The following is a 14293-nucleotide window of genomic DNA, read 5'->3' on the forward strand; positions in this document are numbered from 1 at the left end:
TACCCAGAGAAAACCCACGCAGGCACTAGGGAGAACATGCAAACTCCACAAAGGCGGGGCCGGGATTTGAACCCCGGTCCTCAGAACCAGTCAGCCGACATGCTAACTAGTCAGCCAGCGTGCCGCCTGCGTTTGACATATTACAGAAATTTGAATGAAACCAAAATATGTCTATTTTTAACTAGATTATCTTTTAAAAATGAATGGCAGTGTTTCAGTGGACAAATCTATCCAGCCATCCAGCCATTACCTGTACCACTTGTCCTCATTAGGATCTTGAGTAACTTGAGCCTGTCCCAGCTGTCTTTGTGTGAGATGCATGAAGAGACAAACAAGCATCCACCTTCACATACACACCTTACAATTCTGTCTTCAATTAACAAGCAATTAGTACTCCGATAACAGGAGAAAACCCACCCCAAGAGATCATGCAAATTCCACAGAAATTCTTAAGATGAGATCCTGGAACTTCTCGACTGTGAGACAGATGTGCTAATAACTAGCCAACCATGTTGCCCAATATTTCATTCCCTGAATTTATTTTAAGCAACCTGTGTATGCTCCTCAACTGATGTCATCAGCAAGCTTGCAAAAGCTTTTTTCTTACCATACTACCTAATTTGTACCTAATTTGATTTTGAAATATACTCAGTACACAGCGGTAGTTTCCAAGCAAATACATTTACAATTTAATACATGGAGAATATCTTTCAAAATTGGGGTGATTGGATAAAAAATTATGCGACAAAAACAAATCCAGTTAAACAATGGGCAGTTTCAAAGCTCAACCTGAATTTGATTTTAGTGGTTAGTTAATAAATTATAAAATGAGTAACATTTTATGTGCCTAATGCACCTAATTGTTTTTAAGTGCTGTTCTCATCATCCTCTTCAATATTATTCTTTGTATTTCATCTTTGTTGTTGCATCTACATTACTCAATTTTTTTTGACTGACTTAGTTCGGCACTAAGATTAATTTTGAAGAGAGGTTACAGAACAGAGGTCCAGCACCTCTCTGCTCTGTTGAGTGATGATGCATTTGACTAGTTTTTACATTTTGTATAAATATTTACTTTTATTTTAAAAGGTAATTATAGTGAACAATGCCAACGCGAGGCATCCTCAGCACTAGTAGCAAGCTTGACCTGCTAAGCTAATGAAGATTGCTCTGTGTTTCTGTCGGCAATGTTTGTGTAGCATTTTTCTCTTTAATGATTGTAATAGTAAATACAGACCTACTAGCTTTACAGGAAGTGTTGCTCATTAACATGTCTTTTGTCTGTCATCAGGCATCGGGGTGGTTCACTTAAACTCTGTGCATTAGCTTTACATTTACTTTTGATTTGCATTATTTCCTTGTGCCAGTTGGATATTGTATTTGTGACCTTGAAAGCCATACTGGATACCAATCTGACTGCTGTCAGAAAATCCCAGTTTCTTTTATTTCCTTCCCACTCTCCTGTGGTGTGCACGTGGTCACAGCCGACAACGGTGCACAATAAGGCGGCCACGCCAGCGTGAACACCCAGTCCCTTGACTGGTCTTTTTTTTATTTAAATTTTTTTTTATATATAAACTGGAGAGTATTTCCTGCCCTAAGTGTGTGTGTGTGGGGGGGGGGGGGGGGGGGGGGGGGAAATGACCTTTTTGCTCTATGCCACACACAGATGGAGCCCCTAAAGACGAAACTGTTTTGTGTTTCCATAGGTGACGGTGTCCCAAAAGAAAACAGCCCCTTCATCAACAATACAGACAATGATAAGAGCAGCAGCTATGATGGGACCAACATGGCACTTTTTGAAGTAAGCTCTTTTTATACTGTATATAGACAGTTACACTTACAGTACGACTGAAGATATTTATCAATCATATTTCGTTCACCCCAAACAATGTGAAAATTATGTTTTTGTGTTCATTATTAAAATAGGAATTAAGAAATCATTCAAACGAGAAGTGAAAACCATTAAGTTTTCGCTTATCTTATTATTTTGTATGTTAAATCCTCCTTTTCATGTTGCAGGAGGAGATGGACAGCAACCCCATGGTGTCATCACTTCTCAATAAACTGGCAAACTACACCAATCTCACCCAGGGAGCCCAGGAACATGAGGAGGCCGATGACGATGAGAGCACCAAGAAGAAAGCTGTCAAGGTGAACTAGAGTAGCTCCATCTGTTCTATGTATGTTTGAATCTTAAGGTTGTTGTTTTTTTTCTACATAGGCAATTATTGTGTATTTTATTGACCTGTATAACGTAACACAATCTATTACCAATAATCTTATCTGTTTCTTGTTTTTGTTTTATTGATATGGGGGTTATGCACATTCTTGGTTTGACCTGTGACCCTGTGATATAGGTCATGAGACAGAGGTCATAGTCTACAGTGTCTCTGAAGTTCATTACTGAGTCAGCAAGCTTGTGTGTTAGATTTTTTTTTTTTCATACACTGAGCTCTTTCTAATGAGGATCTTTCAGTGGGCTTAAATTAGTACTCACCTATAAAGCCTGGTTTCAACATTGCATTTATTTCCCTGACCTTTCCTTCTTTTCAGAGCCCTCAAATGGGAACCTTCATGGGCGTCTATCTCCCCTGCCTCCAGAACATTCTGGGGGTCATCCTTTTTCTTCGCCTTACCTGGATAGTCGGCACGGCCGGCATCTTAGAATCTCTGGCTATTGTTGGCTTGTGCTGCTCATGTGTGAGTATTCAACCAAAAGGATTTGTTTCAGCTGCAACGTTGCTGCATTACAGCTGTAACAGAAGCTCCAGCCTTTATCTGCCTTTTACACAGAACCCAAAGCAAATTGTTCCTGTTCACAGCAGGTGCTAGTTTCATGAATGGACAAATAAATTTTCTGGCTCAATTATCCATCCATCCATATTCAGTAACGCTTAAAACAATCCTCTTCATCATGCCGTTCACATTGTGACAACATGAAACCAAGATGACACCTATCAATTGATCAACAATTCCTCGTCTTTCCAGGCTACAGAGATACAAAGAGACTAGAAGAATCACAAAAAGGAATAGAAGTGGATATCCTTAGACCTTTTTTTGGGATCAAACACCTGTTGTGAATTTTGCCATTAAGTCCCTTGTTAGTGAACAGCAAATTGTTTCATTTATCACTGAACAGACGGTAACAACAAAGTAAAGGTTACAGTGCATTTTAGGGTCATTCTGAAATTTCGCCCGAAAGTGTTTACACCTTTTTCTCTTTCCCTACATGCTTGGGTGTAGCCAATCTCGTTCATGGTTTGGACTCTACCTTCAAAGTCTGCAAATTGTTGGGTCTACTTTATTACACCCCCCCAGAACGGTGGAAAAATATTTTACAGGCAGTTTAAAAGGGGCTACTGAAAAGATGACAAACTAATAGCACGCTGGCCTCTCTCTTAACATTTGTATTTTATCAACAGATTTAGTGCAGTCACATGGAAGATTATATAAATCCAAGTGCATGGGTTTTTGTCTTTCTGTGTGCCGTAATGAAGGACCAACATTTCCACTCGATGTGCTTAACACATAATCCCTCTCCATCTGCGAAGTGTCAGAAAAACTGCGATGTGCACTCTCATACCCTTGCTGACATTTCCCAATTCCCGCAGACAATGGATTACCTCAAATTAATCAGGGAAAGTACATGCAGAAATCTTGTGTACAATCTCAGCATAAAGCTTTTTTCCCCCGCCTTCCTGAAGGAATGTTTCCTAACACATCATGGCCAATTGCATTCGCCACGAGTGAAATAAAATGATCGCATTTTAAATGACACAATACAAATGAAACAAACAGGTCGAAACTGTAGAAGGATAAAATCCCATACTTTTAATTTTGTCATGAAAAATGTGTGTGATCTATTGATTTTGCCAAAGAGTCACTCAAGGAGATGTAAAGGAGATGTAATAGACACATTGATATGCGATTTAAATCTTTGGTGTGGAACCTTAGTGAGGCGTAAACTTCCACTGCATAGATTAAGTGCATTTGAAAGGATCCCTGTGTGTCACATTGTTGCTATTACATAATAACAGGACTGAGCTTCGTCCAATAGAGTAATGTTCATTTTCACTTCTTGGACCACTTTGGGTACAGTATCTACATGGTCTACCTGCTCATAGGTCATAGTTTGTGCTGTGTAGTCCAACTAACCTTTAGTGGTGGGGGAAAAAGAGCAAAGGTAAAAGCAAATGTCAAAGCTTTAAAACAATTTATTTTATTTATCCCTAAACAAGACATGGTTACTCAAACTCTTCTATTGTTCATGTTAAATTGAAACCAATGTTTAAAAAATAAAGAGCAGCAACAACGTATAGGAACAATATTTATCTCGATTTCTTTTCCTGGTTACTTTCAACAAGTCACTTTTTGCCTGGCAGAATTCAATCACACTGACTTAAAATTGCCCCATTAGGAAATTACTGTTCTCAAAAAAATTAAACCATAAGGATGAGACATGTTTACTTATATTGCTCATTTGACAATTGAATCCTTGCTATGTAGTAAATATAAAATACATATGAGAAAGAAAGAATAACAGTGCCATGTGATCGAAGGTCAACTGTGTTTTGTACACGAGTGCTACAATTGTATTTTTCACATGAATAAAATAAATGTCATATCGGGTTAGACATGAAATGTGAGACTTTAGTAAACCAGAAATTGTTTTGTGCGTGTTATCAAAATTCCTCCTACTTTGTGGTATATTGAGTCAGGTATTCCTGGTAGAGTACAAGTATAGTTGTATAGCTGCTTTGGATTTAAGAGGACGTGAGCGGTAAAATTAACAGCTAATTGGCTTTACTCCAGCTTGTCTGCCGTTTTAAACCGGATGGCTGATGAAGAGCCGGAGGTTTGTCTCGGTCATGGATAGTCACGTCTTTCCCCCTGTTGGCCCTACTGTGGTCCGCTTTCTCTTTCTCCACTTTTTGTTCTCTATTATCTCACCTTCACGTGTTCACCTCCCTCTTGTTCTGTTATTAAGTCAAGTTAAGCTCCATGTCACTGTTATCTTGTGACCTGTCCTTCTTCTGCTGACGAAAATGTTGGCTACACAAGGGCTGATTTCACAGAAAAGCTTGTGTCCATTACCAATCCAAGTGATTTAGAGCATAAGCCTTTAAGATGTATTTGAACAGACTAAATGATGGCCTAAAACACCCCAGGAGGATCCCAACTCTTATGTATTATATAAGCATGCCAGCATTGAAAATGTATTGACAGCATCAAGGTGAGAGCTGAATGTTGTTGTTGATGGTGAACATTTTTAACCATGTTCCAAATAGCACAGTTCAATCATGAGTAGACATAAAATAAAACAAAATTAACAATCAATCTAGATGTTTTAAATTGAATGGTTACAAAAACCATCTATAATTGATTTGTGATTTTGTTCCTGCGTTCTCCTTACAGACCATGCTGACAGCCATATCCATGAGTGCAATTGCCACAAATGGCGTTGTGCCAGGTATGTTGCTTACTCTTTCATTAATGAGTAATAGTTTAAAATGTTTTCCAACTTCGACTTCAACTTCTTCCACAGCTGGAGGTTCCTACTATATGATTTCCAGGTCTCTTGGCCCTGAGTTTGGTGGAGCTGTAGGTCTCTGTTTCTACCTGGGTACAACTTTTGCTGGCTCCATGTACATCCTGGGTACTATAGAGATTCTTTTGGTGAGAAAACACACCGTACAGTGTTATCACTAATTATTTACCTCTATGCTGATCTGCAACATGTCTCCGCTCCCTGCTCAGACCTACATTGTGCCTAAGGCAGCCATCTTTGTAGCAGAAAAGAAGGAGGATGCAGTTGATGCCCTCCTTAATAACATGCGTGTCTACGGCACGTGCTGCCTTATACTGATGTCCGTGGTTGTCTTTGTGGGAGTCAAATATGTCAACAAACTTGCTCTCGTCTTCCTGGCCTGTGTCATTCTCTCCATCCTTGCCATCTACGCCGGGGTCATCAAGACCATCTTCGAGCCACCTGACTTCCCGTGAGTCAAATTTACATCAGTGCATATGCATTCACAACTGTCTACGAGCCACAATTTCAAACTGGCACTGATTATAGCTGTCAAGCGAGTTTCATCAATGCCAATTAAATCTAGCAAAGTGCAGTACGTGAGTAGTGCAGCTTCTCTCTTCTTTCACGTCATAGGGTTTGCATGTTGGGAAACCGTACCCTGCAGAACCAGAACTTTGACAAGTGTCTTAAGATGGACATATTCGATAATATGACCACTACCACCCAGCTTTGGAAGCTGTTCTGTAACGGACCCGAGCTCAATGCTACCTGCAACGAGTATTTCCTCAACAACAACGTGACCGAGATTCAAGGCATTCCCGGACTTACCAGTGGCGTTATTTCAGGTGTGAACACATGTGTTTGGTTGATTTGATTGGAGTGTGAAAATGTTTGTCACCTATTCAATGTCATGGTACATTTGTATACGGAGTGTTATTATAGACCACTGATGAATCCCAAGTGGGATATAGTGTGGTTGTCTGACCATGCAATTCCAGTTTCTATTGCAATATATGTGCTCTGCTTTTTTACCATTATTTTCATTTTGATTAAAATAAAAAAAATACACTTTTAGCTTCTCACCTACAAACTCCTCCATCACTTTATCTAAATGTTTTACATGGACATTTAGTTGTAATTAAATAAAAATAAAAAAAAGGATTACAGTGATGATGTGAGATTTGTTTGCAGGGGCTATAAATGCATGGTGATTCATTCATGAAATACACGGGTTTCTTAATTTGTTTCTCTGACTCCTTTCAGAAAATATGTGGTCAGAATATGGCCCTCTGGGTATGTTGGTTGAAAGCAAGAAGTTGTTGTCTGTGGGAGGAAGAGAGCCCACCGAGGACATCTACCTGCCCTATGTCGTCAATGATATTGCCTCCTTCTTTACACTGCTTGTCGGGATCTACTTCCCTTCTGTCACTGGTGAGAGTGGTACTAACCATGAACACGTAATACCGCTTGGACAGTAGTTTTTATTTTTAGGATTGTGGTCAAGGTTGTTCAAAATTGGGCTTTGTGCTTTTAGATTGTACCTTTTTGTGACCTTTCAGGTATCATGGCTGGTTCTAATCGATCAGGTGATTTGCGAGATGCCCAAAGGTCCATCCCAGTTGGAACCATCCTGGCCATCTTTACCACCTCTGTCATCTGTATCCTTTTGTTTTTTTACTCTGATACTGAAACTAGTTAGACGGATGACCAGTTATGCTGATTAAAAGAGAGCATACATACATTTCTTACTTGTTTCATAGAGTCCAATGACCACACTTGTATAAAATCAAACACCTAGCAATGCATTTTACCTTTCTAAACATTTGTGGAAAAAGTGAGTCAATGAATTTGAGAGTTGTACATGAATATTCTTGTCTTTCCTTCTCGATATATTCTTTATTCTTATGTAAGTGGTCTTGTTGCTAAGGGGAAGTGTTCATTGAGTGATAAAAACACTGCACAGCGTGACTCAGTAACTGCATTGAAGAATTACATCATCATTTGTGTCATGTGAAGTAGTGGAAATAACACTGTACTCTGGAACAGTTGTGTGTTTGGTGGGAGGTACGAATCAAGCTTCAACGGGTGAAAAAAAGAAATGGCGAGCCTTCCAAGAGGTGTAGAAGGTTGCTTTAGAATGGAATGACTTTTTTAATCATAATCCACAGTTTTTCCAATAGAAAATGCAACTATTATTTCCTGTCACTGTGATGTAATGTTTCAATTTGCTGGGCTTATATTTTGTTGTCAGGAGAACTTGGAACAAGTTACTGTTTGAAAAGAGCCCCAATATACTGAAGCAGAACAATTGTATCGCCTGTGCATGTGAAAGCAATGTATTCTCCTTAACAGTTTGCGTCAGATTTCACCTGTGTCGTGCTATTTGGTGCCTGTATCGAGGGTGTTCTACTTCGAGACAAGTAAGACTTTAACACACATTGCAATATTCTGTACACATTTCAAAATCTGCTGATTAGAGTCATTTATTTGACCTTTTCTCCAGACATGGCGCTTTATGTTCATGAGAATTCCATCCCAGTACGCAGAAATATTTGCCGTTTTCTGATGAGTTACAAGGTTGTTGCAAATGATGTATCCTTTGTATTGAAATACTCTTTCAATCACTTTCTCCTCCTTGCCCTGGTTAGGGTCACAGGTGAGCTAGCGCCTATGCTAGCTGACTTTGAGCGAGAGGCAGGACTGCTCGCTCGTCAATTACAGGGCCCATATAGACAAACCATTCACATTCACAACTGGTCAATTTTAAACCTTCAAGTAACCTAACATACAAACTCCACACAAATACGGCCACAGCCAAGAACTGAACGAAGAACCTCTCAATTGTGTGGCTGACGTGCTCATGTGTTAAATCCTATTGAGGCTCTTATCAGGTCAAATTGAGGTTGTGAGACAACTCAATACAATTCATATTTGCAAATAAAATGAACGAGGTACAACGTTCGGGCTCTCAAATGTCACATGACAAAAACGGATGTAAATCAAGTGTAAGGTTCATATAACACCGATAGGGTGAAGAAAACCTTTCTTCTAATGTTCAAGTGATCTATTTGGAATACTGCCAACATGCCATTCCCACACGTCATGTAGCTACACTCGCCTTGTTTTTCTTGTAGGTTTGGTGACTCTGTCAAAGGCAACCTTGTTATTGGCACGCTGTCTTGGCCTTCACCTTGGGTCATTGTGATTGGCTCCTTCTTCTCTTGCTGTGGTGCGGGACTGCAGAGTTTGACCGGCGCCCCACGCCTGCTGCAAGCCATCGCACGAGATGGCATAGTACCGTTCTTACAGGTGAGACACTTACCCCTGTGCAGTCAAAGCAGACAAGCACTTTGCTTTTAAACTTTCCCATGTGCAATTTTAGGTATTTGGGCACGGGAAAGCCAACGGAGAACCTACCTGGGCTCTCCTGTTGACCACTGGAATTTGTGAGATAGGAATACTCATTGCCTCTTTGGATGCTGTAGCTCCGATCCTCTCCATGTAGGTGTCTTTTTGCATAGGTTTTCATTCCATCTTCTTGAGCCTTAATGCAGTAAGTCATAAAATGGGAATCAAGATGATAAAAACATTTAACCTTCCTACAGGTTTTTCCTTATGTGCTACTTGTTTGTCAACTTGGCCTGCGCAGTTCAGACTTTACTGCGAACACCAAACTGGAGACCACGCTTCAAATATTACCATTGGTCAGTGATCTATAATTAAGGATATTTAGACCCTACAATATGGAGAAGTTATTGAGTTATTATTAAGTCCGTTTAAACTTGTCAGTTTTCCAACCATTGACTTAATTGATGTTCCTTATAATGTGTTGCCAATCGCCTCTTTCACTTTCAGTCACACTCAGACATGAACAACTCTCCATTAAGATTAATTCCACAACAAAGGCTGCAGACAATACCAGTCAACACCCTTGTGTCCTGAAAAATTTCATCATTTTACTCCAGTTTTAAGCAGTTTTCAGCTGTCCATTCTGAAATGGGTTTATTTGTTTCTCCACTAATGAGGCAAAAACATGACACCGGTTCTATAAATAGAGGGATTTTGTAATTAGTGGAGGAGAGTTGTTAATTGTTTTTTCTTCCACAGGGCTCTGTCTTTTCTGGGAATGAGCTTGTGTCTGGCTCTCATGTTCATTTCGTCCTGGTATTACGCCATTGTTGCCATGGCAATTGCTGGCTGCATCTACAAATACATTGAATATAGAGGGTAAGAAAGAAAGAAAGTAATGGAGTACAATTTCAATATGTATTGAAATACTTTATACGCCCTGAAAAACAATCTATTTAGAGAGTCAAAAATCAAGTAATACATATTCACCATTTGACACAACAAAATACATTGCTAGGTGAACCCTTGACAAATCACCAATGCCCAATATTATGAATGAGAGTAGACGGGCCAGTAACTAATGCTGGTAGAGAGTTGTCAGCTACTGGACCGATGTGCATCCCACAATCTTTTACTCAGTTTTGTGGAAATCTGCATGCACAGTTCTGTTATCTGAATATTCACATTTTCTTTTAAACAAACAAAAAAAACAAAAAACTTTTCATCTACTATTTTTCAATTGATAAGACTTGTGGTGCCATTTACACAAACATGAGGTTAAACATTAGTGGTAATTCTGTTATTTGTGCGCTTTACCAGGGCAGAGAAGGAATGGGGTGACGGCATCCGCGGCCTGTCACTAAATGCAGCCCGCTTCGCCCTCATTCGTCTTGAGGAGGCTCCCCCACACACCAAGAACTGGAGGTACAGTATAGTCTGAGTCAACATCTGTATATCACTGTGGCGTCTGTTTCTGTGCTAGACTGGCGTAGATAAAATCAAGACAAGAATAGACTCAGAGTGAATTTGAGTAATCTCATTCTTCAATATCTAATTTAAACGGACTGATTTGATAAACCTTGATACAGACCTGTTCTGGCATGCAGACTGAAACCAACAGTCCAACTTATTGCTTTGGATCCAGAGCGAATTCTGACCTTTAAGGAAACTTCACCTCCTTTCATCTTTGAGACTGTAGCTGTATATTAATTGCTTTGCTGGGTCCAATTAATTACAAATCGAAATTGAGTCATGCCTTTTTTACAGTATGTCCTGTTAGTAATGTTTTAAATAGTTTAACTATGTATGTAACTGGTGGGTGTTTTTAAATATTTAAACTAAACAAAATGACCAATGCAACGAAAAATGATTTATTTATTCTTTTTCATAAATCCAGGCCTCAGTGTTTGGTGCTGCTGAACCTGGACTCAGACCAAGCGGTCAAGCATCCTCGCCTGCTGTCGTTCACTTCTCAGCTGAAGGCAGGGAAAGGCCTAACCATTGTGGGAAATGTATTGGAGGGAACTTTTCTCACCAAAGAGGCTGAGGCAAAGAAGGCAGAGCAGGTACAAGATAATACCACAACTTAAGAGGATATTCATATACAGTGTATATCTTTTCAAGTGTTTGTGTTGTTATTATTATTTTCTTAACTGTAATCCTCTCCAGAACATAAAGTCTTCCATGACAGCAGAGCGGACCAAGGGTTTCTGCCATGTTGTCGTTTCTTCCAACCTCAGAGATGGAGTCTCTCATCTTGTCCAGTCAGCCGGGCTGGGAGGCATGAAGCATAACACAGTCCTAATGGCCTGGCCGGGAACCTGGAAGCAGTCCAATGACCCACAGTCATGGAGGAATTTCATAGGTACAGAACCAGACAGTGAAAATGGGAATAGACATTGAAATTTTGACCTAAATGTGATCTTAAGTGCAATTCAATTATTGTGAGTGTATAGTATGAAAAGTGTGGCACGTTGTGGTATCTGGTGAGCACCCAAGTCATCTTTGTTAGGCTCCAGCTCACATGCTACTCTGAATTAGATATGCAGAAGAAAACTGAGTGATGGATAGATGGATTTAAGCAAAATATTGGAATGCTTCTTAATCAAGGTTAGGAAGGTTCTCATCAATGCTTTCATCCTGTGTCCATCCAGAGACGGTGCGGGAGACCACATCTGCCCACCAAGCCTTGCTTGTAGCTAAGAATGTGGACAGCTTCCCTTCCAACCAAGACCGCCTTGGCGAGGGCACCATCGATGTGTGGTGGGTGGTTCATGACGGAGGCCTGTTGATGTTGCTGCCCTTCCTCCTGCGACAGCACAAGGTTGGTGATAACATGACCATGTTTTAAAGAGGCCCTCTGGAGTGCCTGCTCACCCGTAAAGTGTGAAATTACACGACGAAGTAGATTCTTGTGAACTTCCTGTTTCTGAAAATGTGTCTTTGAACAAAGTTGTTCGTATTTCGTTCCGATTGTGATGTCACAATAATACAACTTCCACACCAATTTTCTCTAGCAATGACTTGACAGATAGGCTGGGCATATTTGTTTGTTGCACTGCATGCACGGGCCCTCACACGTTCTCCTGAGTGATTTTGCGGCTTGGTGATTAAATGATGTGCCTCTGACTGAAAATACAATTGATGCTTTTATGGGAGTTCAGGTTACTTTTCTTAGAAAGTAAAATGTAGATTTGAGGCTCAGAACAGCTCCGCCCCATCATGGTAACAGAAAGGAAATTGCGTGTTGGCACAGGCTACAGTGCAGTGTTCTCCTGCTATTTCTGGTGGCTAGTGACCAAGCCCTGACGCAAATAGCGAAAATCCGCAAGTAATTCATGCCCTCTAAAAAGGTTTATAATTGCCTACTGATGCCAGCAAAGCATCCGAACCATTGGTACTCAAGATCGGTGCAGTCTCCCTCCCCTGGCACACTTGGAAGAGGTGACACAATTGCTCGTACACACGCACATTCGTCCACAGTGTAGGCTTGTCATATGTTTACTGTATTATGATAGCACCTTGCAAGTTACCATAGTAATGATCGCAGCCTTGCTTAATATGAATGCCGTAAATACATGGTCACGCACAAGCATATGCAAGTGCAATAAATATGTCCTATTGTTAATGCTCATCATCATGATAACTGCCGGCTTTCACAATAAAATTAAACAGAACGACTTGAGCTAATCCAGAGGGGGGAAAATAGCATATAGTAATGCAGTCTTGTATAGCGAAGTGATGGCACAACTAAACAGGTTGAATGCCGAATGCTTAAAATGCAGGGAGATAATGTATACAGCAAATAAAGCCCATTTATAATACTTTAATGTTAATGTTGTCTTCCCATCATCCTCAACAATTCTCCCTCAGGTGTGGAGAAAGTGCAAGATGCGCATTTTCACTGTGGCCCAGATGGATGACAACAGCATCCAGATGAAAAAAGATCTACAGACGTTCCTTTACCACCTGCGGCTGAACGCAGAGGTTGAAGTGGTGGAAATGGTAAGACCTGTTTGAGTAATTGCCATTAACGAATGTATGACACAAAACAATAGTTCTTGAAATGTGGTTTCATATAACATTAGTCGATGTTGTGGTTTATTTTTTTAAATCAGCCATTGAACTGAACTGATGAAACTTGATTAAAACTGGAAAGCCATCATTGTGACTCGTGTTGGTGATGTTTTGTTACTTCTCTGTGTGCAGCATGATAATGACATCTCAGCCTTCACCTATGAGAAGACTCTCGTGATGGAGCAGAGGTCTCAGATGCTGAAACAGATGCAGCTTTCAAAGACTGAGAGGGAGCGAGAGGTAAGGCCCACCATTACTAATTCTGTTACGCTCTTTACAATTTGCAAACTAACTGAATAAAGCTTTTTGGTTACGTGATTATGTGTTTGCATTTTTCTCGCTGTTGATAAGTAGCACACATCCAGCATCATCACACCTGATTATTGTACAAAAAGGATGTACAATCAGTTAAAAATAACTAAGGTCTCAACTTTATATCTATCATCAACATCAGTGTCACTCATTGAAAGTTGGCCCCTTTCCCTGTTTATCTGCCTTTCGGGGCTATGCCGCACGACTCAGATTCAGAGTATCACTGATGAATCACGTAACTCAATCCGGAGGAAGAACCAAGGTGCTGCTGAGTGCACAAGTCTCAGTCGGCAGTCCTCTCCAACGGAGGACACGCAGGAGGATGAGGTAGTCTATGTCGTCAACCCCACTGACCCTTACGATTAATGGCCTGGCTTCACAAAGTATCATCTTTGGCTACAATTGCCCTTGCTTGTCATTGAGCAGTTTTTCCATATTGATTTGCATTTTCAACATAAACCTTTAATGTCCAATTATTTACAGCTTGTATTCAAATAGGTTTAAAAAATAAGTACTGTACTGCACACGGTTGCATTTCCTGCTATGGTCCAGACCAGAGAACCAAATTATTAAGTGTGAACACAGCCTTTTTTGTAGATATTGCCGCAAGAGTACTTTTAATCAAAATATACGAAATAAATAATGACCGTTTCAAAGTGAATGGATATGCCGAAGTTAGATCAGGTGTGCTCAGTTTCAGTCGGGATTCTTTCATTGTTTTGCTGTAATCAGCCATGCTGAGCTTTTCTTAGCAGTTTGTTCTATACTGAACACAAGAAGAGCTCTGTTGTGCTTTGTGAATACCAACATGTCACACCCCAAGACTGCAGCCCAAGCCCTTATATCCAACCCACATTCAAATCACCTCAAAATACCTTGATGAAAGAATCGACAGTATTGTTACCAGAAGTGACCTCAAATATTTTTTTAATGTCAAATGCAATTTGCAACATCTCAGGTTAATTTGTCCTCATTTACTAACCTATATGTCAACTTAATAAATAGTAATCTGGTTGGTTTAAC

General features: G+C 40.1%; 1 protein-coding gene across 6 annotated transcripts in view; it reads left to right on the forward strand.

Moving 5' to 3' along the window:
• slc12a7b (solute carrier family 12 member 7b) overlaps window positions 1-14293 on the forward strand; it is a 45343-nt gene that overhangs the window by 24876 nt on the left and 6174 nt on the right. For 4 of the 6 annotated variants that reach the window (XM_061665835.1, XM_061665836.1, XM_061665837.1 and 1 more), the window contains exons 2-22: window positions 1710-1804; window positions 2023-2154; window positions 2557-2703; window positions 5419-5473; window positions 5549-5679; window positions 5761-6002; window positions 6167-6378; window positions 6797-6964; window positions 7093-7191; window positions 7896-7953; window positions 8668-8842; window positions 8916-9034; window positions 9139-9237; window positions 9641-9760; window positions 10202-10306; window positions 10779-10947; window positions 11051-11246; window positions 11536-11705; window positions 12755-12886; window positions 13091-13198; window positions 13481-13597. In XM_061665835.1, the coding sequence (XP_061521819.1) occupies window positions 1710-1804; window positions 2023-2154; window positions 2557-2703; window positions 5419-5473; window positions 5549-5679; window positions 5761-6002; window positions 6167-6378; window positions 6797-6964; window positions 7093-7191; window positions 7896-7953; window positions 8668-8842; window positions 8916-9034; window positions 9139-9237; window positions 9641-9760; window positions 10202-10306; window positions 10779-10947; window positions 11051-11246; window positions 11536-11705; window positions 12755-12886; window positions 13091-13198; window positions 13481-13597 (2849 nt within the window). The remainder of the gene's footprint in view (window positions 1-1709; window positions 1805-2022; window positions 2155-2556; window positions 2704-5418; window positions 5474-5548; window positions 5680-5760; window positions 6003-6166; window positions 6379-6796; window positions 6965-7092; window positions 7192-7895; window positions 7954-8667; window positions 8843-8915; window positions 9035-9138; window positions 9238-9640; window positions 9761-10201; window positions 10307-10778; window positions 10948-11050; window positions 11247-11535; window positions 11706-12754; window positions 12887-13090; window positions 13199-13480; window positions 13598-14293) is intronic. The other 2 variants (XM_061665839.1, XM_061665840.1) reach the window with 1 other exon arrangement.

This window comes from Phycodurus eques, chromosome 21, assembly GCF_024500275.1.
Source record: "Phycodurus eques isolate BA_2022a chromosome 21, UOR_Pequ_1.1, whole genome shotgun sequence".
Lineage (NCBI taxonomy): Eukaryota > Metazoa > Chordata > Actinopteri > Syngnathiformes > Syngnathidae > Phycodurus > Phycodurus eques.